General features: G+C 37.4%; 1 protein-coding gene across 2 annotated transcripts; it reads left to right on the forward strand.

Annotated features, from left to right (window-relative positions):
* Positions 1 to 1,004: 1,004 nt before the first annotated feature.
* LOC114479232 (phosphatidylinositol 4,5-bisphosphate 3-kinase catalytic subunit alpha isoform) lies at positions 1,005 to 27,775 on the forward strand. 2 transcript variants are annotated; one of them, XM_028472795.1, is made up of 21 exons: positions 1,005 to 1,353; positions 4,025 to 4,424; positions 5,781 to 5,990; positions 6,084 to 6,334; positions 8,370 to 8,615; positions 8,695 to 8,780; positions 8,866 to 8,971; positions 10,099 to 10,251; positions 11,911 to 12,045; positions 12,122 to 12,246; positions 13,099 to 13,180; positions 13,265 to 13,429; positions 13,510 to 13,613; positions 14,808 to 14,979; positions 16,064 to 16,170; positions 16,874 to 16,995; positions 19,143 to 19,221; positions 19,374 to 19,544; positions 20,962 to 21,079; positions 21,154 to 21,305; positions 23,987 to 24,257. In XM_028472795.1, the coding sequence occupies exons 2-21, from the start codon at positions 4,073 to 4,075 to the stop codon at positions 24,255 to 24,257; spliced, it is 3,207 nt and encodes a 1,068-aa protein (XP_028328596.1). In that variant the 5' UTR covers positions 1,005 to 1,353; positions 4,025 to 4,072. The 2 variants fall into 2 exon arrangements, with proteins under 2 accessions (XP_028328596.1, XP_028328597.1); XM_028472796.1 differs by lacking the exon at positions 1,005 to 1,353 and having other exon boundaries at positions 4,073 to 4,424; positions 23,987 to 27,775.
* Positions 27,776 to 27,981: the final 206 nt, after the last annotated feature.

Below are 27,981 nucleotides of genomic sequence, written 5' to 3' on the forward strand. Positions count from 1 at the left end.
AATTTTCATATTATTGCATATAATAACAACAATGTATTATGAAAAAATATGTAAATATACATTTTTAGAATTAATATTAACAATTAAAATTACTATTATTATATTATTGGTATTCTTTTTATTCGTGTTTTTGCATAATGATATAATACATTATCAGAATTGTTGGGTTCTTTTTTCTTATTATGAATTTTATATTGTTAAGCACTTTGCTGTATTCTGCGCTATATAAATAAAGTTTAATTGAATTGAATTAATATTAAATCCAAGTCATAATAATAATAATTATTATTAGGACTTGGTTCTTTTATTGTGTAGACAGAAACTCGAGTACAAACAGAAACCACGCACACACACACACACACGCACACACACACACACACACACACACACACACGCACACACACACACACACACACACGCACACACACACACACACACACACACACACACAGTCACAATGGGCTAAGCTACATACTACACATTCCTCTGACTGAAACAGACGCAATGACAAGACAATTACACACAAACACAAACACACACTATAAATAACATGAACATAACACACATTTCTTTGGTTTCACACACAAGAGTAGTGCACTAGTATAGTTGTGTGTACTTTTGGACAAACAATGTTTGAACAGCATTGCATTTATCCCACATTTAAAATAATATTTCAAAAGATTCTGAAATTCCCCATCTGAAAAGCAGAAAAGGTAAAAGTGGGAGAAACCTCCCCATAGAGCAGTAAGCCTATCAAACACTTTAAATCCAGAATTTCAGCACAGAAGAATAATCAACAATCAATTATTGAAAGATAATAATAAAAATGGTATGCTTATTTTTTCTATGATTGAAATGTTTTATTTTTTGATTGAATACTAAATCTAAATTTGTGGTCTAAGTGACCACATGTTCAATCAATGATTGGTTTGGGTGAAGTCGGGCTTTCCCGTGGGGCTTTTCCCGGCAGTCCTTCTACTTCCCTCCCGGCTGTGGGAGGGCTCTGTGTGGGGCTGAGTCTGCTCACAGCCCGCTGAGGCTAACCGTGCGATGCTAACACTGCTAGCCGAGCCGCGCTATCACCAGGCTGTGCTGTTTATCTCTGGGACACCATGGACTACCGCGGACTAGCCCTGCCTCAGCCGGTTGACAGCACCTCCGGGAGATAGGGTCGGGACTCGGGGGTTCCCATCAGACCGCGGGTCTACCTCGAGCTTGGATGGACTAAACTACGGACACAGTTTGAGTGAGCCATCCCGGGCGGGCACGGATGGGATTTCCTCAGCTATCCGCGGCTAATGGTCGTGCTAGCTGATTAGCTCTGAAGGCTAACCGGTCTGCTAACTGACACAGGTAGCTTTTACATGTACTTATAGTTGTCCTTGTTGTGTGTTAGCCTCTGTTGCTAAACACGGCAACATGTTGAGCCTTGCAGCAACTTTAGACGCCGTTATGTTTTAATGTTGCTCATATTTGACATTGATCTGATTAGTAAACATGGCTACTTGCTAGCACGGCTAGCTAACTTGCGCTCAGATCCCAAGCTAAAGTTTAAAGTAAGATGACAGCAGCACAGCTGAAAGTAGAAGATGTGACTCGGGCTGAATGTGAAAACATGTCAGTGTTTACTACTCAGGTTTGTTTTTCTCTGAACAACTTTGTTTACATTCTAGTCTTGTGTTGTTTGTTGCTATCGTTGCATGTTTATCAGCCATATCTGATGTTTGGGGCTGAGAATGAACCAGTTAGCAGTGACTTAACAAAGTAAAAGCTGAGTCCATAGATAGTTCAACCCAAAAAGTAAACACTGCACACAAGATGCTGTTATTCATTTTTAAATGAAACACACTGTTAGCACAGACTGAAGCCACTGGTGATGCTCTTTAGTTTACTTTATGCTCTTTTTCCCCGCTACTACTACTACTACTACTATTATTATTATTATTATTATTATTATTATTATTTATTTTTAATTTAATACTTTCTCAGAAAGAGTTCCAGAGGTAATGTTTGAAGGGTATTCTAACCAAGACGGATGTTTGAACAATATTAATTCTTAAATAAAGTTCAAACAGTTCACTAGTTTGTTTACTGAGTATCAAGAGTAAATAAAGCTCAAATTAACAGGTTTTTAACCATTTTTTAAACCTTGATAGTGGCAGAATATATTCAGTATAACTGTATTGCTTTTAATTAAAAAAGGTTTAAATGCATAAAAATACACTAAAATGTACTGTAGTAACTTAGCATATATGTACGATGGCGTACTGGGGCCACATTAAAATAATAATAATAAAAAAAATCTGGGCACTATAAGATTAAAGTTGTGATATTTTGAGACTAAAGTAGTATTTTTTTTAATATTTGATTAAAGTCATAATATTTTGAGATTAAAAGATGAATATTAATCTCATAGTGTTCAGATTTTTTGTAATGTTTTGTAATTTTAACGTCGTCGAGTATATATGTGCTCACTTTTGACTTTCTTAAAAAAAAATGTTACTTACTGAATTACTTTTGTGGTTTATTCTGTTATTCAAAGTATACAAATATCATGTGGTATGACTGCTGTTTTGAAAAAAACTTTTAAAATTACTTTAAATCTATTCAGATGTATTTTCTGCCCTATTTTAGTTGTATAAGATTTGAAAGTATTTCTATTTTCATTTCCATCATAATATTCATGCAAACCTTGCCCGATGATTAACATTTTATGAAATATCATGAGGTGAAATCCTTATACTCCATTGACTCATATTCATTAATATGTGGAGATGCAAAGTAGGGCACAATCATGTCGAATTTGATTATTTTCAAACATAAAATCAAATCTGCTGTTAATTGAGATCGAAACTGCTCCACAATAATTTTGACACACCTTCTTTAACCGTTTAAAAATGAGCCGTGCTGCTGGAAGGCAGACGAGTAGTTCACTGATAGAGCAGCTGTAATTTAATCCTTTCATGATTGTCATTATCAGAAATACTGACAATTGTCAAGTGGAACGGCAGTTTGTTTAGAGGGAGGGCGGAGTCCTGCTTAAAACAAATACGCTGACTCGTAGCAGCTACCGTAGTTTTTACACTGAGTGAGATGATGATTTAATGTATGACGTTTATATTGGCAACTAATTCACACTAACATCTTCCCCAAAATCAGTTTAAAAGTCAAATTTGCAAACTTTCCGTTTATTAAAATATTTAATCACCAAAGAACTTGGTGATTAAAAAATGGTGAAAATAGGTTAAAAGTGACAGTAATGGCCCTGGGTCAACATATGTGGCAGAAATGGGAGTAATGTAGCTACAATACCTTAAAAGGAGCAAAAATATGGCAAGAAAAAGTGGTGAAAATGGTTCAAAGTGTCAATCTTGGCTTAAAAGTGGCAGAAATGGGGCAGGGGGTAATATAATTAAAAAAAATAGGAACAATGAGTTTAAACTGGCAAATAATTTGTCACGATATATTGTGAATGTGGTTAAATTAGAAAAAATAAGGATGAAATACAGTATGGTTAAAAGTGACAATAATGTCTTGAATGTGGGACAAAACGTGCAGAAAATGCATTGAAGTTCGATGGAGAAGTGTCATAAATGGGAGTAATGTAGCAAATATGCATTAAAAGGAGCAAAAATATGGCAAGAAAAAGTGATGAAAATAGGTTAAAATATGGCAACTTTGGTGTATTTGCAGAAAAAGGGTAAAAATAAACAAAAACGGGCTCAAATATACTTCCCACCTCCCAGTGTCTTGTGACCCCCAAATTGGGTCACTAAGAGACGATCCTTCAGTTGTAAATTAAATCAGTTTTGGTTTGAGAAACGTTTAATCGTGTTTGTTTATATTTTCTAAATGATAAAGATATGATGCCTGAGGAGAATAAAGGATTTCCTGTCTAAGTGTGTGTTGGACAAATAAAGAGAGCATTTTTATCGTTATGTAAAAAAAAAAAGAAAAAAAAGATGCATTTCCTCAAATGTTTACGACCGTTTATCACATTGTTTGGTTTGTTTCTGTCTCACAGTTAGTGGAGAGCTCTCATCTGGTCGTTTGAACAGAGCACATCGTTGTCATGCCTCCTCGACCGTCGTCAGGGGAACTATGGGGGATGCACTTGATGCCCCCCAGCATCCTGGTGGACTGCCTCCTACCCAACGGGATGATCCTGACGCTGGAGTGCCTCCGGGAGGCCACGCTCATCACGGTGAAGCACGAGCTGTTCAAAGAGGCCAGGAAGTACCCGCTCTACCATCTGCTGCAGGAGGAGAGCTCCTACATCTTCGTCAGCGTCACCCAGGAGGCGGAGCGAGAAGAGTTCTACGACGAGACCAGGAGGTTGTGTGACCTCAGGCTGTTCCAGGCCTTCCTCAAAGTCATCGAACCAGTGGGAAACAGAGAGGAGAAGATTCTGAACAGAGAGATCGGTACGCTTCTATACTTGTTTTAATATTAATGTATTTATTCTCCCGCACACACAGACATGCAGAACGTAAATGGACATACACATGTCAAACTCAAGGTTTAGGGGCTAAATCCTGCCGTTAAGAGCAACGGTTCTCAACCTTGGGCTCGTAAGACACTGGGAGGGGGTCGCCAGATGCCTTCAAGGAACTAAGAATATTATTTGACCAATTTGAGCCCATTTACTTATTTTTACCTTTTTTCTGCAACTACACCAAACCTTGCATGTTTTCACCAATTTTCATCACTTTTCTTGCCATATTTTGCTCCTTTTATTGCATTTTTCTACATTACTCCCATTTCTGCCATTTTTACATCAAATTTCAATGACTTTTCTGCACATTTTTTTCCACGGTCAAGACATTCTCAGCACTCATAAACCCTTTCCACCATTATTCCACCTAAGGTCACATATGTTGACTGCATTATTGTCACTGTTAAACTCTTTTCACCTTTTTTCATGCTTATTTTTTGCCAATTTAACCACAATAACATTTTTTATGCCCATTTTTGGCCAGTTTAAATTAATTGTTCAAATATTGACACTTTGAACCCTTTTTGCCACTTTTTCTGTCTGTTCTTGGCCACTCTAATTTGAAACTTTTGACCACAATTTCAGTGGTTTTTAAGAAAACAACAACTAAAATAAACATAAATTGCAGACAAATTAAGAAAAACACAAAAAACAACTCAAAAATACACAATGACTCTAAAAAGACACAAAATGACCAAATAAATTTCATATTTCCCCATATTCATGCTTATTTTTGGCAATTTTACCATATTCACAATTTGTCATCCCATTATTTGCCACGATTAAAATGAATCCTTTTTACCACTTTTCTCTGTTTTTGGCCACTCTAATTTGTTACTTTTAACCAATTTCTGTGGTTTTTAAAAATCCCATTTCACCACCTTTTCCACCATCTTTGGTCAATTTTGACCCATTTTATTTCTGATTAAAACATACATTGTAGAAATATACAGACAGATTGTTAAAAAAAAAAAAAAAAAAAAGGTTAAGATGGAAGGAAGCAGGAAGTAAATATATAATATTCAACTTATGCCACAGAAAAACTGTAATAAATACTATATATCGTTTACATGTTGAAGTGCAAACTAGAGCGCTTTATGTCATTACACGTTTATTCTCCCTAAAATCTAGTTTAATGTTCTCCGTTTTTGTCCTCTGAACTGGAATACGTTTATTTGTCGTGCTCTAAAATAACCAGTTTTTATCCATTTACTTTCTGCTTGTCTTTGTGTATTAATGTATGTTTCTTAGAGATTCAAACAGTGAATTCTTCTCTTTATTGCAGGTTTTGCCATTGGGATGCCTATATGTGAGTTTGATTTGGTAAAGGACCCAGAAGTCCAGGATTTCCGAAAGAACATTTTAAATGTTTGCAAAGAGGCTGTGGACCTCAGGGACAGCAATGGGCCGCACAGTAGATCGTTGTACGTCTATCCCCCCAATGTAGAGTCAGCTCCAGAGCTTCCACGACACATCTACAACAGGCTGGACAAAGGTAAGAAACGTCACAACACGGGGGGAGGGGGGGGTCGCAAAATGACTTCACTTTAGTTCACTAATGATGAGCCTTTTCCTTTTTCCTCCACAGGTCAAATCATCGTGGTCATCTGGGTTATTGTTTCCCCGACCAACGACAAACAGAAATACACGTTAAAGATCAACCACGACTACGTTCCTGAGCAGGTGATCGCTGAGGCCATCAGGAAGAAGACCCGCAGCATGCTGCTGTCACAGGAGCAGCTCAAGATGTGTGTGCAGGAGTACCAGGGGAAGTACATACTCAAGGTCTGCGGCTGTGACGAGTATTTACTGGAGAAATATCCTCTGAGTCAGTACAAGGTAATCCCATTTAATCTCATCTGATGTCCACTTCACATCCAATCATCATCATCACACAACAACTTACCTGACATTTATTACGTGAAATTTAATTTTAGAAGATGCTGCTCTTGTGATTTGTTGTAATTACACTTTATGACTGCTGCGTGCCTTAAAGGTATCCTTCACTGTTTTTGGCCTAAAATCTTTGAAATGTACTTATTAGTAGATCTATCTCTAACAAAACACATTATTATGCACCACATTTGTTTCATTGATATTTAAAAAATGGGACTACTTACACAATTTTAGAACCTCCATTTTGAAATCATGTGGGGCCGTTGATGTCACACGGCCCCGCTGCCTGTAAACATGCCCCCTCCCCAAACATTCAGCCTGATTTTTAGATCATTCAGCAGCTTTTTCAGTCAAAATGACAATTTGTGCTGCTTTTGGTGGCTCTAAAAAACCAGTAAAAGATTTCAATCTTTCTGCAAACCTCTTTTGTTTACCAAAAGATGGAAATAATTTTTTCTATTTAAGAATCAATTCACAATCGTTAATAATAAAACCGCAATTATTTAATTTTATTCACCTGCCCTATTGAATTTTAGTTTACACAAATTGACACCAAGGGCCTTTACTACGAAGCTAGATTTCCTCTTATCGCGCTAACTTCCAGGATTTAATCAGTGTGTGCTGTCCTATGAAGCTCGCTAGCGTCTTATGGAGCTAAATCACCATGGTAACTTAGGCTGAATGACTAACCTGGTCGGGACCAGGTTTTGTTCTGGCTAGGATCTTAGCGTGTACCAAAGCCCCGCCTCCTGACCTCTTAGAAAACGACCTATCCATTGTTAGATGATCCTGGTTGGTGCAGATCTGACAGCTTCGCTTAGGAAAGAAAGATTATTAATGGATAAATGCAATCATTTAATTTACTAATGACATCCTTTAGGAATGATCTAGATTTATATCTGATGGACTGATCTTCAGTCAGCTGATCAATCCTGTGTCTCCGTATGCGCGGACGGATGAAGTCATTAATTAATTAATGAATTCATTCATACTCTATAGTTAGGCTGACCGCATCAGCAGGAACATACTACTGTGAAACAATGTGTTCTCAACCCAGTGTGTGCGTGATAACCTGAATAGAAACGTGTGTGCTGTAATAAAGTTTAACTGATCAGAGCGCTGTCGGTTTATCATCCGATGGATTAATAAATAAATAAATAATCTCACGCTTTTACACATTAACAGTGTCAGCAGCTTCCTGCCTGAGTTCTTTCATTCCTGCCTTTTCTGTAACAACAGAATGGATTTTAATTATTCATCATTTTAAACTTAAGCTGAACACCTAACCTGGTCGGGACCAGGTTATGAAGTGGATCAGATCTGAGCGAGTATAAAAGCTCCGCCTTCAAACCAATCCCTCTTATTGCACGCTGCACTAACAGTGTTGCTCCTTGCTGTCATCATGGTGTTGATTTCATTATATTTGTTCAAGATGATTAGCTGTTTCTCTATTGTAAAAAAAGGTCACTCTGCCAAGTTTCTCTATTGTAATGATTGGTCAGACGCTGCAATCTCCACCCCTTTTATGGGAGCTTGCACGTAATTAGACTGAAAACACTTGGCTTAAATTAGTGTGTTGTTATCGACATTCGTAGGGCAGCTTCTCTTTGACAGGGAATGTTTGGTTAGGTGAAGCCTGCTAGCGGAGATTAATCCAGGATATAATTATCTAGATTCATAGTATACCCCCAAAAGTACAACAACTACACACAAAAGAACTCCATAAACACACAAATAAGCAAGAATATGGAAAACAACAACACAAACACACAATATACCTCCAAAAAAAACACAAAACGATAACAAAAATATACAGTACGACACAAGGACAACAAAAGCACACAATAACAAAAATATGTAAAACGACAACAAAATGTACAGTGTGACTCGAGAAATACACAAACTAACAAGAATATGCAAAAAGTGTCAGTTTTACCCGCTGTAAGATGTTTTCTTTTGTGTGTGTTTTACTCGACAGTACGTGCGCAGCTGCATCATGCTAGGACGGATGCCCAACCTGATGCTAATGACTAAAGACAGTTTGTATTCAGAGTTGCCCACCAACAATTTCACCATGCCGTCGTACGCACGGCGAATCTCCACAGCCACGCCCTACATGAACGGAGAGACGGCCACTAAGTCTCTGTGGACCATCAACGGAACGCTGAGGATCAGGATACTGTGCGCTACGTACGTCAATGTCAACATCAGAGACATTGATAAGGTAGAGTCTTACTATCTAAGATCTAAAATTGCATCAGAAATCTCTTTATAATTAAAGTGTGTCTGATCTTTTGTTTTAGATCTACGTCAGAACTGGGATCTATCACGGTGGAGAGCAGCTGTGCGATAATGTCAACACTCAGCGCGTACCCTGTTCAAACCCCAGGTTATAGACATTAAAAGAGAAGAGTGAAATGTGTCACTACTGTACAACGTTGATTGATGAAATAATTGTTCTTTTTTGATTGCAGATGGAATGAGTGGCTGCAATATGATATGTACATTCCTGAAATTCCCAGAGCTGCCCGGCTCTGCCTCTCCATCTGCTCCGTCAAAGGAAGGAAGGGTGCTAAAGAGGTTAGCATGCAGTAACATGATGATACCAAACTGTTTGGAACAGACATGGGAAAGTCATGGCCATCTTATTTTGTGCGACCCTCAAAATAAGTCCGCATAATGACCCCAAAAATACACAAAAATGACGAACATGCAAAACTACAACGAAAATACACAATATGACTCTAGAAACACCCAAAATGACAACAAAATTACACAAAAGCACTCTGGAAACAAGCAAAACGACAACAACAATATACAATATGACTCCACAAATACACAAAATGACAAAAACATGCAAAATGACAACAAAAATACACAAAAGCACTCTGAAAACAAGCAAATTAACAACAAAATATACAGTGCAACTCCAAAAACACACAAAATATCAACAATATGCAAACCAACAACAGGAATACATAACGACTCCAAATATACACAAAGCAACAACAAAAATACCCAAAATCACTCTGGAAACCTACAAAAGGATGACAAGAATATACAATATGACTTCAAAAACACCACCTAGGCATAGAAAATACACAATACACCTCCAAAAACACAAAAGCACAAAAATGTAGGACACAAGGACAACAAAAGCACATAAAAATACATTTATGCACAAAAATACAACTACTATGTACAAAATAACAATGATATGCAAAACAACCACAAAAACACACAATATACCTCCAAAAATAGGCAAAAAACGACAACAGAAATGCATAAAATCACTCTGGAAACATGCAAAACGGCAACAAAAATATACAATATCACTCAAAAAACTGACAAAATAGTAATGGTAATATACAAAACAGCTCCAAAAATACACAAAATAACAAGTATACACACACAGACTTCAAAAACACACAAAAGTATAGGAAAATACATCAAGTATTGACAAAAAATACATACAATTTCTACAAAAAATCTTTCTTTGAAAAAAACACGTTATTACAAATGAAAATACTTCACTGTCAGATAATCCAAAACACTTTCACGTGCTTTACAGTTCTTAACACGAAGGAGTAATGCGTTTGCAGTAAACAAAGTTTTTCCTCTTTTTTGTGCCGCACCTGCTCGTTTCATAGCTCGGAGCTGTTTAAAGAGCGATTGAATAGTTTTCTGATGTGTTGTGTTTTTAATAGGAGCACTGTCCTCTGGCCTGGGGCAACATCAACCTGTTCGACTACACACACACACTCGTCGCTGGGAAGATGGCCCTGAACCTGTGGCCCGTCCCTCACGGCCTGGAGGACTTGCTCAATCCCATCGGAGTCACAGGCTCCAACCCCAACAAGGTAATACCTCTGATTTACTGCATTATTATTAACAAATATTTACTGTACGACTCACAACAGACATCGTTTAAACAGGAACTCAGTGGTTCCCAAACTGGGGGAATTTTTTAAATAAGTTTTTAACAAGAATAGACAGTTTTGATTTATTTCATTAAAAAGAAAAAATTATAATAATAATAATAATAAATTCAACCTGTTTTGGATCCACAAAATGACCATAAAAACACTCAAATTTAACTTGAACAATATACAGCACGATAAATTAAATATACAAAAATTACTCCAAAAAAAAATACGAATTTACAAAAACACACAAGGTTAACAAAGCACACAAAAAATGTAAAAAAAAATTAAATTCTATAAAAATTATTCATATAATTTTACTCAAAACTAATTAAAAATGATATAAAAAAATTACAGAAAAACACAACAATAATTACAATACACAAAATGACTTAAAAAAAACAAATTTAATGGAACATTATACAAAATGACAACCAAAATACAAAAATTACTCCAAAAAACTTTATTTATGTAAAAATTTATTTATGTAAAAAATACAAGAAAGGATGATAAAATACACAAAACAACCTCAAAAACATGCAAATATAACTGAACAATAACTGCAATACATAAAGAATTACTCCAAATCATACATATTCACAAAAACACACAGGGTTAACGAAAATACACAAAATGACTCCAAAAAACAAACAAAATTATACAAAAATACAAAAAAACATTACAAAATTACATACAAAGATCCAAAATTCGAGAAAAACTCACAAAAGCATTTTACTTTTAAATGTTTTGTTGGAATTTTGTTTGTTTGTTGTTTGGTAGCAAGGGAACCACTGGAGTAACTAAACACACAGATTTTGGCTGACTTGCGTTTAGGCCGTAATTGGAAAAAAAAATGTTTTAATTATGGGCGTCGCTCCTGGAGCAGTTAAGACACGCCCAGTCTAAACTTTGAAGGCCTGGGGGCCAAATCCAGCACCAATTTAATGATTGCATTTTTCTTTTGTTTATATCACATGAATGCAGTCATTTTAATTCAGAATTATGGAAAGAACTCCCAGTTTTTCCCACAAATCTTACAATTTCTCACAAAATTCCTCTAAATTATGCAAAAATTGGTGACAAAGCAAGAATCTGCGGACCACTTGAGGTCAGACTGGTCCGTACTTGGCCCCTGAACTAAGATGAGTTTGACACCCCAGATTTATCCTATGCTAACTAGCTACTCATAAATCAATATATCACTCTATTCACAATTCTCTCAAGTAGGACTGCACAATTAATCAAAGTTTAATGGTGATCATGATTTTAGGTTGCCACGATTAAATTAATCTGAGCAAAATATACATTTCAAATATGGGCTCTGTAATAATGTCTTTATTCTTTTAGTCGTTGGAATTTTTTTTTTTTAGCATGACTCATTATTTAAAGTTTCATTTTGCACTGTTAACTGCACATAAAGTTGTGTTTCAACCCATAGAAGGCAGTCACTCATATTTTACAACAAAATATGACCAAATTGAAAGTCTAGATTTATTTGAGCAGAAAAAAGTAGTTTGGTGTTTATCACACTAATAAATTACTTAAATGCTTCACTGATCTTTCTTTTCTTCTTCTTTATGCTTTGTAATCAAACAGGAAACGCCCTGCTTGGAGCTGGAGTTTGACCATTTCAGTTGTCCAGTTAAGTTCCCTGAGATGACCATCGTAGAGGAACACGCAAACTTCAACATTTCCAGAGAGCTGGGCTGTAATTTCTCCCACAGTGGTTTGGTGAGCTTCACCCTCAGCTCTGGTTATTATCAGACAGGAACCTGTCATTCCTGATGGATGTGTTGTGTTGTTACAGAGTAACAGACTGGCACGTGATAACCCACTGACTGATAGTGACAACGATCAGCTGCGACAAATCTGTAACAAAGACCCACTGTCAGAAATCACTGAGCAGGAGAAGGACTTTCTGTGGAGGCACAGGTATTCTGTCTGAGTTACACTGTAGACATGGACAACATAATGGTCTAATTATGTGTGGCTCCCAAAATAAACACACAAAAATGACCAATCAACAGATAAAATACACAAAATTACTCCCAAAACAACTTGAAAAACACACATTTATAACAGAACTTTATGCAAAACCATAACCAAACACACAGAAATGACTCAAAAACATCTACATTTACAAGAAAACACATAATATTATGAAAAATACACAAAACGACTCCAAAAACCACACAAACAATACAAATTCACTGTAACTGAACAATATACGAAACGATAACTGAAATACACAAAAATTACTCCAAAACATGCACATTTACAAAATACTCATAAGGTTAATGAAAATACACAAAGTAACTCAAATATATATAAAAGTACACAAACTGACCAAAATATTAGAAAATTACATACTTTAATGCATAAAAGTGCACCATAGAATAACAATACGAAAAAATGTCCAAAAACATACAAATTTACAAAAAACTACACAAAAGGATAACAAAATATTCTAAAAATATACAAAGCAATAATTAAGATACATGCATATGACTCACAAAACTCACAGTACAACTTCAAAAACACAAATATAACTACACAATATACATAATGATAACTGAAATACACAGAAATGACTCCAAAAACATACACAATTAAAGAAAAATACAAAAGCATAACAGAAATACACAAAATCTGAAGAATACGGAAAACGATGATGATGATAATAAAAATGACTCCAAAGTAAATACACAAATAAAACAGAACAATATACAAAAAGACAAAAAAATGCATCCATTTAACTTGTATTTTCTGTGTAAATAATCAAAGGCACGACTGCACCAACGTGCCAGAGATTCTTCCTAAAATCCTCCTGGCTGTGAAGTGGAACTCCAGGGATGAAGTTGCACAGGTGAGATGTGGTTCCTGTGTACCAGTGATGTGTGTCACTGTTCACACATCATTGGTTCTTCTTGTTTATTTGTTTGTTGTTTAGATGTACTGCCTTCTGAAGGACTGGCCTGCCATTAAGCCAGAACAAGCCATAGAGTTGCTGGATTGTAACTTTCCCGACCCAATGATCAGAGAGTTTGCTGTGAAGTGCCTTGAGAAATACCTGACTGATGACAGACTCTCTCAGTACCTCATCCAGCTGGTTCAGGTGAGCTCTAATAGTCCAATACCTGCTAATGTACTACCAGTAATCACTCTGCTTATTGATCTATTGAACTCCTGTTCCAGGTTCTGAAGTACGAGCAGTACCTTGATAACCCACTAGCCCGTTTCCTGCTGAAAAAGGCATTAACCAATCAGAGGATAGGACATTTCTTTTTCTGGCATTTAAAGTGAGTGATTCCAAAGAGTTGGTGGTGTTTGAGTTATTAAATGTACCGTATTTTTCGGACTATAGGGCGCGCTTAAAATCCTTTAATTTTCTCAAAAATTGACAGTGCGTCTTATAATCAGGTGCGCCTTCTGTATGAAATTAGCTACTGTGCTTCAACATACTAAACTGAAAAAGTGAGTGTATTGTTCTGTATTTTATGTGTTAAACCTGAACAATGTTGAGAGTTATTGTTAATGAATTAAATAAAGTTTGACTTATCTGACTATATTATTTTGCTTAATGCATCTTAATAATAATATAAATAATAATAATAATAATAATAATAACAAACCGCTGCGCCTTATGTATGAAAATAGACCCAGTCAGACCCATTCATTGATAGTGCGCCTTATAATCTGGTGTGCCTTATAGTCCGAAAACACTTTGTTTGTTGTATTTTTTTGTGTAGGACTAATGTTTACATATATATCAAATATATAATCAATAATAATAATACTAAAGTGAAAAATTTGTGATAAAAAAAGTGTTTTCTATTATCTTTGTGTGGTGTCACTTTCAATCATCAACCAAAGAAAAATGGTATAATAGGTAATTGTTATTCATGATTATAAAAAACTAGAATAATTCACAATATTATGTAATAGTTAAGTATTAATATAATAAAAATCTAATTAACAATGGTATAAAATTAGGTAATTAGTAGTTTTGTTAATCAAGTAAAACATTTGTGATTGTGTGGGGTTTATTTTTTCAAGGTTTCACAATAAAATGTATAATGTTGTTGTTAATAATAATAACAGAAATAATCAATGATGATAATAAATTGATATCTTAAAGGGTGTTAAGTATTAATACATTTTTATTTGTAATTTTTTTCCCATTACCTTCACGTGATCACTTTCACAAAGATTTGACTTTTTTTCATTAATATTTTATTAACTGTTCATCCCAAAACACATTGAAGGGTTTAAAGGGTTAAACTGGTGATAGTTTTACATGTTTAACAACTTCTGACTTCATCATTACTATCATCCATTCATTTTACGACATGCTTACTAATTACTAATAGAAACTTGGAACGACTTTATAGTGTATCATGTCTATTTGTGGAATTTATGACTGTTAATCAACAGTTGCAACAACTCATTCATTTGTGTATTTATTGCTAAACCTTTGTGATTTGTGTGCGAAGGTCAGAGATGCACAACAAGACGGTGAGTCAGCGGTTTGGGCTGCTGCTGGAGTCGTACTGCAGAGCCTGTGGAATGTACCTGAAACACCTGGGCAGACAGGTGGAGGCCATGGATAAACTCATCAATCTCACTGACCTCCTCAAACAGGAGAAGAAAGACGAGGCGCAGAAGGTAACATGACACCAACCGTTGGCTGAATACGAAACTGTTGTCATAGTAGCACTTAATGTCTTATTAATCGGGCGTGCCTTTTTTAATCTGCATTTCTCTTTAATCACAAGTTAAATAATAGATTTGTTTAGTTTTTCCCAGAATATTCAATGGGGTTCCCTTTGGTAACTTCAGGATGTTTTTCATTTACCAAGAGAACATTAGAACAGAGGATAAAAGTAGCCAAACATCTTTCTAAATCAATAGATAATATAATTAGGGCTGTTAATCGATAAAATTATATTTAAAAAAAATTAATTCAATTAAATTGATTTTATTTTATTTATCTGTAAATAGAGTGAAACATTTGTGATTTTTATTTTTAAAATAAACAGCTTTCCATTAGCTTTGTGTGTTCACTTTCAATCGTCAACCAAAGAAAAAATATAAAATATATAATATTGTTAATGATTATAACAGGGCTGGGCAAAAAGAAAAAATCGATTTAATTGATTTATCGAATTTGTAGATAAAAACAAAACTAGTTTTATTTTTGCAAATTCAAGTTTAAAAAAAAAAAATATATATTATTATTTTTTTAAATTTCCCACCACAGTTTTTCCGACTTTTTTAGGTTTCGTCTTTGTGGGTTACCGTAGCACGATGTGAGCCCCTCTTTGTTTGCATGTGTTTACCCTTTGAGTAGGCTATATGTGCCACAGGCATGTTGCATTTATTAATTGCACTGTGATGAGATGCTAATGGAAGAGTTTATTGTTTTTTTAATTGCAGTTATATGTTATGAAATATGTAGTTGATTTGTTAATCAGAAAATGTAAGCTACTGTGTGCTGTTGCACTTTTGCTTAAACCTGGTTAAAGCTTGAAATAGTTGAATGACAGAGAATCATTTAGTTTTTATTTTGGGATTGTTTTATACATTTTAACTCTTGAGGACAATCACAGCAATAAAGTTGCACTTTTGACAAAATATCTGATGTCTGCAGTAATTTGTAAGCGCATTGAAAAAAAAAAAATCGAATTGAAAGTGCTGCCCCGCCCCCTCTGATGCTCAAACACTGAAGGCTCTGCTTTTCTTCTCTAAGGTTCAGATGAAGTTCTTGGTGGAGCAGATGAGAAGGCCTGACTACATGGATGCTCTGCAGAGCTTCGTCTCCCCCCTCAACCCTGCTCATCAGCTGGGAAACCTGCGGTACGTTAGCATCAGCATTAGTCATAAATTCACAGTAAGTCTGCCATTTTTCTTTTGTTTTTTTTTTTAAAAGATCCTTATTTTTCACATTTAGCCTCAACATATTCATTTTTTAATTTATTTTATTTTTATTGAAGACCTTTGTACTGTCTAGAAACAATACCTTTTATTAGAGTCGCCTGTATAAGCCCTCAGCACCTCTTAGAATATTGGATCCTCCAGGTTGAAACGTTATTTTTCTAAGTAACTACGTAACTGTAGATACGTTTGAAAGTCTTGTTGTTCCAGAGAAAAATGTTCTTTGATTTTTTGAAAGTCCTTTAGTTGTCCATTATTTGTTAGTGAATAGAATTTTGTGATCCCTTTTATCTATTAAACCTAGCATCCAACTGATTGGGTTTGGAATCTAGATCATGTGCAACCCATCTTACAATCCAAACGACATCTGATAATTTTATCTCTATTTTAATGCCACATTTTTTATTGAAACTTTACCTATGGATTTGCCACTTGGCTTGCTATTTGGATTGTCTCCTTATGATATGGAGACACATACCTGTATTGGAAGATCAGCTTTAAATAATTTTCAATGTCCTTCCACCTTGCGTTGTAATGCTGGTTACATAAATGCAGTCAAGGCCTGATTCGGGTCGAATAATAATAGTCTCTCTCTTATATGAATATTTGTGTTGTGTTCTCGTAGGCTGGAGGAGTGCAGGATGATGTCGTCTGCAAAGCGCCCCCTGTGGTTGAACTGGGAAAACCCGGATATGATGTCAGAGTTGCTCTTCCAAAACAATGAGATCATCTTCAAAAATGGAGATGGTGAGCTTTTCCTTTGTCACTTACCCCTCCTATTATCCTGGGGGGCAATTTGACTACATTCAATGTTTACAATTTAAAAAAATTATAGTTGACTTTTTTTCTGCTTAACATTTTATGACTTTTCCTAATTTGATGGATACATTTGATTAAGCATAAAATCATCATGACATTGTTTTACTGCACACTCCCTTTCTCTTTCTCTCTCTCACTTGAAAATGTCTTCAAGGAAAACATTTACTCTCAATGAGGTTTTGGAACAGCTGTTTCACAGTAAAAGTGATGTAGAGGCTAATGTGTCTTTATAGTGAATAATCCCTAATATGTTGCAAAAAGGAGATAAAAATAATTAAATAAATGTTTATGAGAGGAAAGGGGGGTCACCAACATCAATCAATATGGTTAATTCTGTGAGAGTCATGAATAGGCACCCCAAATTAGAAAAGATCTGGATTAAAGATTTTCACGATACTCTAACTCTAATTTCTTCTGCTACTCGACGAAGGCGGTCGCATTTTACATTGCTCCCTCTCGTCCCACCCGTATCTGTCCTTGCTGCTGCTTTTGTTTTTTCTGGTCTTGTGAATCTAATAGGAGCCTCTCTTTGCATCTCATCCAAAACTGGAAATATGGAATTGACCAGTTGGTCTCTCAATGCAATCGATCAAATGTTTTGACAAAAAGATAGGGCAGTGGTGAGCCCGTGTGTTCAAGCGGTATGTTTGTGGCTAGATATGATTGAAATTATGGGCAGGCTGCTGATTGGAGCTTACAGCTTTCTGATTACGTTATTAACTGTTTTGGGAAGGTTGCCAGTCATTTCTGAAGGATGGGACAAGGCTCTCAACACTCAGACTCATGTGATGAATGATCTCAAAAGCAAGCAGGAGCTGCTTTTGGATCGTCGCGATTTTAATGCCTCGTTGGCCGTCTGTCCACCCTCCCTCCCTTCCAAGCTACAGAGGAGGCTGCACGCATGTGCCCCCCAGCGTCTGGAAATCCTTTCCTCTTCTTCGCCCTTGACCCCGTGCCCACATGCTATGTTCTCGAGCTTTTTTGTGACTTTGTTTTGTTTTGGTGCATGTACACTGAGGAGGTTTTTTCCTAGTTTTATACTGTGTTACGGCTTATTGACGCAGCGACACAGAGGTGGGAGGTGACACTATCTTAAAGGTGTACAAAGCAAGATTTAATGCCAACAAAACCAGGCTTCAACATAACAAACCAAGGCTAACAAAGGATCAAAGTATACTTAAAGGTGCATAATGAATGGACGGGATCCTTCAAACTGTCAAGCAGCCAGTGGCGTGGACAGAAATAGTGAAGGCCAGCAGGCGGGGCCAAAACACAGCCAATCAGCACCTGCAACGAGGAGGAACAAGATGGAGCGGCCGACAGTACAAGCAAACCCCCCACAGTACAGGCCAGGGCCGTAACATGCTGTCCTCCTCAATAGGAAACTCAGTTTAAAACCTGCCTTTTCCCTTCACCTCTCCTTCTGTTTTTCTCCTATTTTTCATCTAAATACGGGGCGCCGCCCTCGTGGCCAACCACAGTTCTCCCGCTCCTGTCCTCCCATGTTAAATGTGATCATCTTTTCATGTTTTCTAGAATGGGATGAAGCTGAAATTAAATTCTGTTGCTCTGTAACATGTGAAATGACAGATAAAGTTGATTCTGATTCTAAAACAGAAAGTTTGTCCTGATGGTGGCGCTAGAGAACAGGTCAGGGTTTTATTATCAAGGGATTATTTATGGGTTCAACAAATGAACAAAGTGCCTGACACAAAAACTTGGTAAACAATTTTCTGAAAATCATTTTCTGGCGACAAATATCTCTGGGATCAGATTGACCCCAAGGGTAAAATATGTTAGTAATATTTGAGTCTAATAGGAGGGTTAAGTTTCTTATTCTGCTCTTATTTTTTTTTTTTAATGAGCTTATCTCGGTGTGCTGACACACTTCTAGAGCTGTTGATGTTCATCAGCTGCACAAACGAACGTGAGCAGCTGTTTGCTGCTCCACCATCTGTGACCGAGCAGGCTTTGAACATCTCTCGTCCATAATGCATGGATTTGATGATCAAAGCTGTTAAGCAGCTAATATTCACCTGGCTGTTACCCGCCCCCTTGTCTCTCTCTCTCTGTAGATCTGAGGCAGGACATGCTGACGCTGCAGATCATTAGGATAATGGAGAACATCTGGCAGAACCAAGGCCTTGATCTCAGGTAGGCAACCTCACTTCACCATGACAGCAGGGGGACGCAGGTACACGTTTACAGGCAGCGCGCCTTTCATGTAGCTCCGCTCCACCTGAATGTAGATTAGCAGCCACCTCGAGTCATTGGTCATTCATATTCCTCCTCCTTCTCGCTCTCAGGATGCTGCCGTACGGCTGCCTGTCCATCGGGGACTGCGTGGGCCTGATCGAGGTGGTGAGGAACTCTCACACCATCATGCAGATACAGTGCAAAGGAGGCCTGAAGGGGGCGCTGCAGTTCAACAGCCACACGCTGCACCAGTGGCTCAAGGACAAGAACAAAGGGGAAATGTGAGTCACGCGTGTGGGCAACTAAAGTGTTAGAAATCTATACTCAGCATTTAATTCTACTCTTAGGTTATAGAGGAAAAAAAGAGTTAAATTATATTTAAAGCTGCTGAAGATGATAATTTTCTATCAGATAAAAACACATTGATCACTAAATAAAACAAAAAAGATGTAACAGGTTGTTTTGATCTCCACTGTAAACACTGTTATTGACATTGTTGGAAAAAGTTTTCTGCATTGCATTGTGGGATGTGGAGTCCTGTAGACCAGGGGTTCTCAACCTTTGGGTCGCCAGATGCCTTCAAGAAACTACTTTTTTTTAATTTAACAATTTGAGTTCATTTTTGCTTATTTTTTACCCTTTTTTTGCAACTACACCAAACTTGCCCTTTTTTTAACTTATTCTCATCACTTTTTCTTGCCATATTTTTGCTCTTTTTAATGCATTTTTGCTACATTACTCCCATTTCTGCTACTTCTCCATCAAATTTCAATGTCTACTTTGCACATTTTTTTCACCTTCGAGACATCCTGGGCACTTATAAACTCTTTTTACCACTTTTCCACCTAACGTCATATGTTGACCCATTATTGTCACAACCTCTTTTCACCATATTTCATGATTATTTTTGCCCATTTAACCACATTCATGATTTGTCATGCACATTTGTCAGTTTTTTGCCACTCTTAATTTGCAACTTTTAACCAATTACAGTAAAATCCCTTTTCACCACCTTTTTTGGTCACTTTTAACCCAATTTTTTTTCTGATTAAAACAAAGATTTACATCTTTAAGATGACTATATACTAGTGCACAAATAATACTAAACTTCCTGGATAACAATGGATATTATTCAGATAAATAAACAAATGTGGTTATCAATTGAATGTGTTTCAATAGAAACATCTTCAAAGCACAATTATACTAAGTTGAAAAGTTTCAGAAATACGGCTTTTATTTTGTGAAAAACTGTAATGGAAACACAGCTACTGTCAATAAACTGAGTAGCAATTTCAATCTTTTGCATTTCTTTTTTTTCTTTGATTTATTGATCTATGAGTCCTACACATTTGATAAAAAAAATATCGTCTTCGGCAGCTTTAAAGTTGAAAAAGATTAATTTAAACATGTATTATGTTTTATTAAATCCACATTTAATGTATTCATTGATGTGATTTGGTTTTTATATAATAAAACTATTATTTATTAATAATAATAATAATAATAATAATAATAATAATAAATAATCGTGATGAAGTAAAGAGGAAAACTATAGGTTTTTTAATCTCTTTGTACAACTAAAGAAAAACTTATTTATGTTTTCATTTCATCTTTTCTTTCCTGCTTCATGAATGTTTTTCTGTTGCTATAGCAACGATTGTGCATGTAAAATATCTCGCGTGTTTTTTTCTGCTGCAGGTACGATCAGGCCATTGATCTGTTCACGCGCTCATGCGCAGGCTACTGTGTAGCCACGTTTATCCTGGGCATAGGAGACAGACACAACAGTAACATCATGGTGAAGGACGATGGACAGGTAACGTCACTTCAAAGGGATTTTTTGGATTTAAACTCAGGTAGTTGATCGCTGTTTGTTCGTGTCGTCGTCAGCTGTTCCACATCGACTTCGGTCATTTCCTCGACCACAAGAAGAAGAAGTTTGGCTACAAGAGGGAGCGTGTGCCTTTTGTGCTCACGCAGGATTTCCTGATCGTCATCAGCAAAGGAACGCAAGAGTGCACCAAGACCAGGGAGTTTGAAAGGTAACGATGGTGCTAAATATGTGGATTTGGTCTGTGGACTGTTGCTGTATTTCATCCAAAAGTCATTTTCGTTCATTACGGATGCCAGTGCGACCACAAAGAGATATTTCTCCTGTTTTCAGTGACTTCATTTTTTTTGACAAAACGATGGCGGATGTTGATTTTGGGGCTTGTGTGAAAAGTGATCGTATAACATGTAAAACTAGAAGAAAAATGAGATCTCATGAATCTCTGACCTCCTTTTCTCTCAAAGAAACACATCATTTTCTGTAAGAAACATTTCTGTTCCTGCTGCGTCTTTTCGTTCCTCTATGGGACTTTAAATCCCACAAAGTTATCCACAAAACTTTGTGAACCCCAAGTCACATGAGCATCTATCAATAATAGAGCCTGACCAATTTCTCTTTGGGCCGATTAATTGTTGAGCCGAAATAATCTTTGGGCCGATTAATCTTCAGGCCGAAATAATTGTTGAGCCAATTAACTCATTCCGTGCCAGCCATTTTCAGATCTTCTACCCCCCTCAGTGCCAGCCGTTTTTGAGCATTTTGACTGATTTTTAAAGACCCACAGAATATTTTCTACTGTGACTATCTGAAATCTGACACCATATTCTGAAAGAAGCCTCTAATTTCATCAACAAAAAAAATAATTTGTTTCTGGCTCATTTTGTTCTTTTGTAATCAGCCGTTGAATAGAGCAAGTTTTACACAAATCTTCAGTTTCAGAGCGAAAAGCCGAGAAAACATTATTTTTGTAAAAAACCCTGTCAGTGACTTTTAAGCTAATTTTTTTGGCTTTAGTGATAACTCCAACATCTGAACATTGTTTCCTTATATAAAACAAAAAAAAACAAAAACACTGAGACAGGGCTTTTGATGGCAAAATTATTATTATTTTGCTGTCTATGTCAGAGTTGATGGATTTCTTACTGTATTTAGGCATTCCTCCAAGTTTCTCTCCCGTCAGTCTGTACACACGCAACTTCCTCTTCCTCCCGACACGCAGCAATGACCCGTTTAGCCCGGTTAGTTGACGGTTTTATCTCACCATTGCAACATTATCAATAATCCACTCAGGTCCACACATGTTCTGTGTTAGTATGTGGAGCTGTGAGCAGCAGGATCCTTCACAATATCACTCCGTAGCGCCATAATCTCACTCGTTCCTGCTTCTCCCCCCAGCTAATGGTAGCATCAGTGGCTAATCTCTCATCTAAAGGTGCACTGCTGACATCTTCAGGGCACAGTTGGTCACTACAACACCCCACAACTTAGATATTGATGAGGGACCTCCGCCAGGGTGTTTTCTAGTAATCCCCGTTAAAAAACGCAAATGACAAGTTATCTCGTCAATGGCACTGAGTGAGTTCATATTTGGGCCGAAAATAATCGACGAGCCGATTAATCATCGGGCCGAAAAATATTTGGGCCAAAATCATCTTTGGGCCGATTAATCTTCAGGCTGAAATAATAGTTGAGCCACAATAATCTTCAAATCATCGGGCCGATAAATTGTTGGGCCGAAATAATGGTCCGAATAATTTGTGTTCAAGTCATGAAGAAACCACTCAATTTTTTAAAGCCACACATGATTCCTCAGGCCAATATACATCGTTTGACAGTATCTATGCTCTGAACGGGGCTTCCCTCTTGAAATACCGACCATGCAAGTTTGGAGAGACAAACCGTCTTTGGCCAGGTCATGTGACCTGGAGAACGTTTCACACTACGGTAGTCACGTGACCACAGGCTCGGCTATACATAGTTCCCACATTATGTCACAACATACAGGCATTTCCCGACCTGGCACCATTGTTGTGGGCAGCTGAAATGAGTTCAGCGTCTGTTTACAACGTAAAGAGCACAATATGGTAGTTTCATGTTGTGTTAATGGTGCACTAATCACTGTAATAGTCGAGCTAAACGTGGATTCTTTAGTAAGGGAAGTCGGCAAGTCAGATCCGTAACTTCGGGATAAGGATTAGCTCTCAGGGCTGGGTCGGTCGGACTGGAGTGCGAAGCGGGGCTGGGCTCGCGCCATGCCTCGAGGAGCAGCCGCCACCGCTTTCTTTTCACTGCCGCCGGAGACCCGGTGCTCGGCCTGCCTCGCTGAGTTGGTGGCGCTCCCCCCCTACTCCCTGGCTTTGCCACCATCGTCAGCCACCTTCGCCTGGGACAGAGTGGACGGGCGACCCGTACGGGCGTTGCTCGGGTCCGGGTCTCGGTGTCTGGCGGCGGACACTCTGGACGTGCGCCGGCCCCTTCTCGCTAATCTCCCCAGCTACAGTGCCTGTTGTTTGATTTTTGTGACAGTGCTGTGGAGCTTGTGGCTTCTAGGGTCGTTTGACGTGAAAGTTATATGTCTTGCGCCCCTAGTGGCCAAAAGTCACGAAGTGTGCCTTTAAATAACAGTATTGAAGTTTTGAAACGGTCAATTCTGTGTTGAATTTGGCTCTTTGTAGTGTAAAATCGCTCCCGAAGGGTTCTTATTTTTGTTTTTGGTGCATAGAGATTAATCACCGTCATTGATTAATCAATAACCCATTTGTTTATGACGAGTTAATAGGAAACTTTTGAGCGGTAATTTCTAACCCGTGGACTTTTATTTGTGAGTAAATCCCACAGGTTTGGTTTTTTTTGCTTTAAAAACAACGTGTGAACGTGTGTCTTCTTCCGCAGGTTCCAGGAAATGTGCTACAAGGCGTACCTGGCCATCCGGCAGCACGCCAACCTCTTCATCAACCTGTTCTCCATGATGCTGGGCTCCGGGATGCCCGAGCTGCAGTCGTTTGACGACATTGCCTACATCAGGAAAACTCTGGCCCTGGACAAGTCTGAGCAGGAGGCCCTGGACTATTTCATGAAGCAGATGAACGACGCCCACCACGGAGGCTGGACCACCAAGATGGACTGGATCTTTCACACCATCCGCCAGCACGCCATGAACTGAGATGATGATGAACCTGAGAAGGAAGGAAGGAAAGGGGGAGGAGCCATGTTTTCATAGGAACTCAGGCCTTTATCAAAACCAGCTTTGTATTTTTCCAATTCAGATCTTTGTACGACGGAACCGATGAAGATCTTCGTCTTCTTCTCTGACTGACAGCATTTAACCTTCAGAGCAGCTGATATATATGACCTTTCTCCACTGATGTTGTTTCCTCCTCATGCACAGAAATCACGGCGGAGAACTGACAGTGTGTCCGTGTACGTACGCGTCTGCATTTTCATGCACATAATCGTCTTTTTTTTTTCCTTCTGAGCCAAAGTTTTCACGTTTTTTCCATCAGACGTCTCGTTTTTGTTCCATCCGGTAAGTGTGAAACAATCAAAACTATTCTGTGGTGTTAAATTTCAACAGTTTTTCTTCTTTTTTTTTCGGGGGGAAAAGGGGCGTGGCCTTCATTCTCTGCAGTCTTATTGTTGATATACAAAAAAACACGTCCCTGTGTTTCTGTTTCTCGTGAGCACTGATCTTCTTTGCAGTATTTGTTCTCGTTTTTTGTCTATCAGTATTATTATTATTTCATGTCTGTGTGTGTGTGTGCGTCCGTCCACGCTGCCGAAATCTGAAGTCAGGACATATTTCTGTTCTTTGTTGGAGAGACGTAGGAGAAAAAACACAACTCCGGGGATGTGTAGCATTTGTTATGTGTGCCGTTGTGCAGCTGTTACACTATGCAACGTGTGATCCTGACATGTTCTCGGAGGGACTTGGACACACAGCACAGGGAAGAGTAGCGTCTACGTACTTTCACTCCCTGCCAACAGAACTGTGAGCAGCACTTCGGGATCCTGCCTTTTTTTCCTTCTTCTTTTTATTACTGCTCCTTTCCTACCCGGGAGCGTAACTCTAAAGCCATCTGTGAGGAAAAAAGCAACAAAAAACAACTTGACTTACATTTGTTTCTGCAGAACCTCTCCTCACACCTGCCACACCATGAAATCCAGGTAAAGAAAAAAAGCAAGCGGAGTGATATATATTTTCAAAAAAGAACCATCCAAGTGTCTTCTTCTGACATCTTTTTCCTACGATCACAGATTCGTACGTGAGAAGAAATCTGCAAGTGTTTCTCAATGAAAGCACTTTGAGCATAAATGAGACACTAACTCATTAGTTAAGTTCTACTAGTATCACATTAGGTTTACTCGTGCACATGTACACTTGACTAATGATGAAAAAAGTGTTGCTAATATTACACTACAAGTAGCATTATATGCTAATGAGGGGGTGGGGAAAGATAATTCAGGCCTGCCATTGGCTTTTAAAAATATTCCAACCAATCAGGGAGCTGGATTTGTTCATTACTACTACTACTAGTGAATATTTTGGCTTTACTAGCACTACTAGTAGATAAAAAACAGTCTACTCATACCTACTACTATTTTTGGACTTGTGGACTTTACTAGTAAAGCGAAATCATTTTGAGTGACTAGTAGTACTAGCAAACTTAAAATGCATTACTATTAAAAAGTCAAAGCTTTACTCATACTACCGCTTGAATAAAAACAGTCTACTACTACTTCTACTATTGAGATTTTTAGTTTACTTGTAGAACTAGTAAACAAACTAGTCGGTAAGTTGACCTTACTCGTAAAGCAAAATTCTCTACTAATAGGCAGTTTTGTGTTTCTAGTAGTATTACTAAAGCTTTAACTTTTTAATAGTAACGCATTTAAAGTCTACTAGTACTACTAGTCACAAAATCATCTATTAGTAGATAATTTTTCTTTACTATTAAGGTCTACTCGCTCGCTTGTGCACCAAAAACTTTTATTAGTTTGTCTTAGTTCTATTTTACTAGTACTACTAGTTAGTAGACTAACAGCACTCTATAAATACTACTAGTAAGATTTTTAAGTGTACTAGTAGAACTACTATACAAACGAGTTTTTGGAGCACTAGTGCGCGAGCAGACCTTACTCTGTGTGACTAGTAGTACCAGCAGACAAAATATGTTACTATTAAAAACTCAAAGCTTTACCAGTACTACTAGTCACACAAAACTATCTACTAGTAGACGATTTGGCTTTACTAGTAAGGTCTACTCACTAGTGTTACTAGTAGAGTAGGAACAATTTATTAGCACTACGAGTAACGGTTTTTGGCACACTAGTGCGTGAGCAGACCTTACTAGTAAAGAAAAACTGTCTACTAGTAGACAATTTTGTGTTATTACTAGTACTAGTAGATTTAAATGACATTACTATTAAAAACTCAAAGCTTCACTAGTACTACTAGTAACTCAAAAGTGTTTAATAGTAGATGATTTTTCTTTACTAGTAAGGTCTACTTGTGCACTAGTTGTCTAAAAATCTTAACTACCTTAGTAGACTAACAACTGTCTACTAGGGAGATTTTGAGTTTACTTGAAGAACTAATAAACAAGTAAAGGTTTTTGAACAAGTAGACACTTTTGAGTTACTAGTAAAGCTTTGAGTTTTTAATAGTAACATATTTTAAGTCTGTTAGTACTACTAGTCACACAAAATTGTCTACTAGTAGATAATTTGGCTTTACCGCTACTAGTAAGGTCTACTCGCGCACCAGTGTGCCAAAAACCTTTACTCGCTTATTAGTTCTACTAGTAAACTCAAAATTTGCCTAGTAGTACTAGTAGACTGTTGTCAATCTACTAGTACTACTAGTAAAGCCAAAATATTCACTAGTAGTACGAGTAGAGCTAATGCAAATGAAGTAGGAGAGATTGGAACCAAATCCAGCTCTGTGATTGGTTGGAATATTTTCAAAAGCCAATAAGAAGCCTGGATTTCCCCTCATTAGCATGTAATGCCAACTAGTAGCACTAATGACACTTGTTGCTGCACTAGTAAAGTGTACTAGTTAATAAAATGTATGTTTAGTAGTAGAGTTTAACTAAGGTTTGTGTCTCAATGTTTTCTGTAGTTTGGAGCTTTACTAACTGTACGGGGAGCTGCGTGTGTGTGTGTGTGTGTGTGTGTGTGTGTGTGCTTCTGTGCAGGAAACAGAGCCGTGGGGCCGGACCCAACGTGAGAACTCTAAACATCATGTACTTTTTGTCAAACTCTTTCAGTCCATTTCTACTGTACTTCGCTCTAGATGTTTTAGCTCTGTTTTTTTTCTTTCTCACCGACCCTGATTAAATAATTAGTAATGCATGACGACGTCCTCAAATATCTCCTCTTTCTCGTTTGTTTACTTGAAACTTCATGTACACAGATTGACCTTGTTATTTATATGAGGTACAACAGAGTCACCATGAAGGTAACAGATTCCGCTACGACATGTGCAAAGACTTTCCTTATAAATGACTACAGAGGTAATATATATTTTTGTATTTTTAAAACTTAAAGCCGACGTGTTTATGTAACTGCTAACCAAAAAAAAAACAACAACAAAAAGAGGAGAAACCACGCCTACCGTTAAACATAAGCCTCGCCTCCTCCTCCTCATGCTCCTCCTCCTCTTCCTCGAGCTGAATGAAGTCGCTCTGATTGAAGCTCAGTAAGCACAAGGAAAAAAAAGAAACTAATTGCATGTTTAGCTTTCACTACATCTGTATATATCATTAAGAACTCCTCCGTTTAAAAACGTGTTTTATACATCCTCCTCATGCAAACATGTCCGACGAGAAACAAACTGTATGCATTCATTTATTGTGTTGTTGTGAATAAAATATGTTTCCCTGTTG

This window comes from Gouania willdenowi, chromosome 17 (assembly GCF_900634775.1).
Source record: "Gouania willdenowi chromosome 17, fGouWil2.1, whole genome shotgun sequence".
Taxonomy (NCBI): domain Eukaryota; kingdom Metazoa; phylum Chordata; class Actinopteri; order Blenniiformes; family Gobiesocidae; genus Gouania; species Gouania willdenowi.

Excerpts from the sequence above, each read along its gene's own strand:
- LOC114479232 (XM_028472795.1), top strand. The coding sequence starts at position 4,073 with ATGCCTCCTCGACCGTCGTCAGGGGAACTATGGGGGATGCACTTGATG. Across the intron at positions 8,781-8,865 it reads GTACCCTGTTCAAACCCCAG|ATGGAATGAGTGGCTGCAAT; the intron begins GTTATAGACATT and ends TTTTGATTGCAG. Across the intron at positions 19,222-19,373 it reads AACCAAGGCCTTGATCTCAG|GATGCTGCCGTACGGCTGCC; the intron begins GTAGGCAACCTC and ends TCTCGCTCTCAG.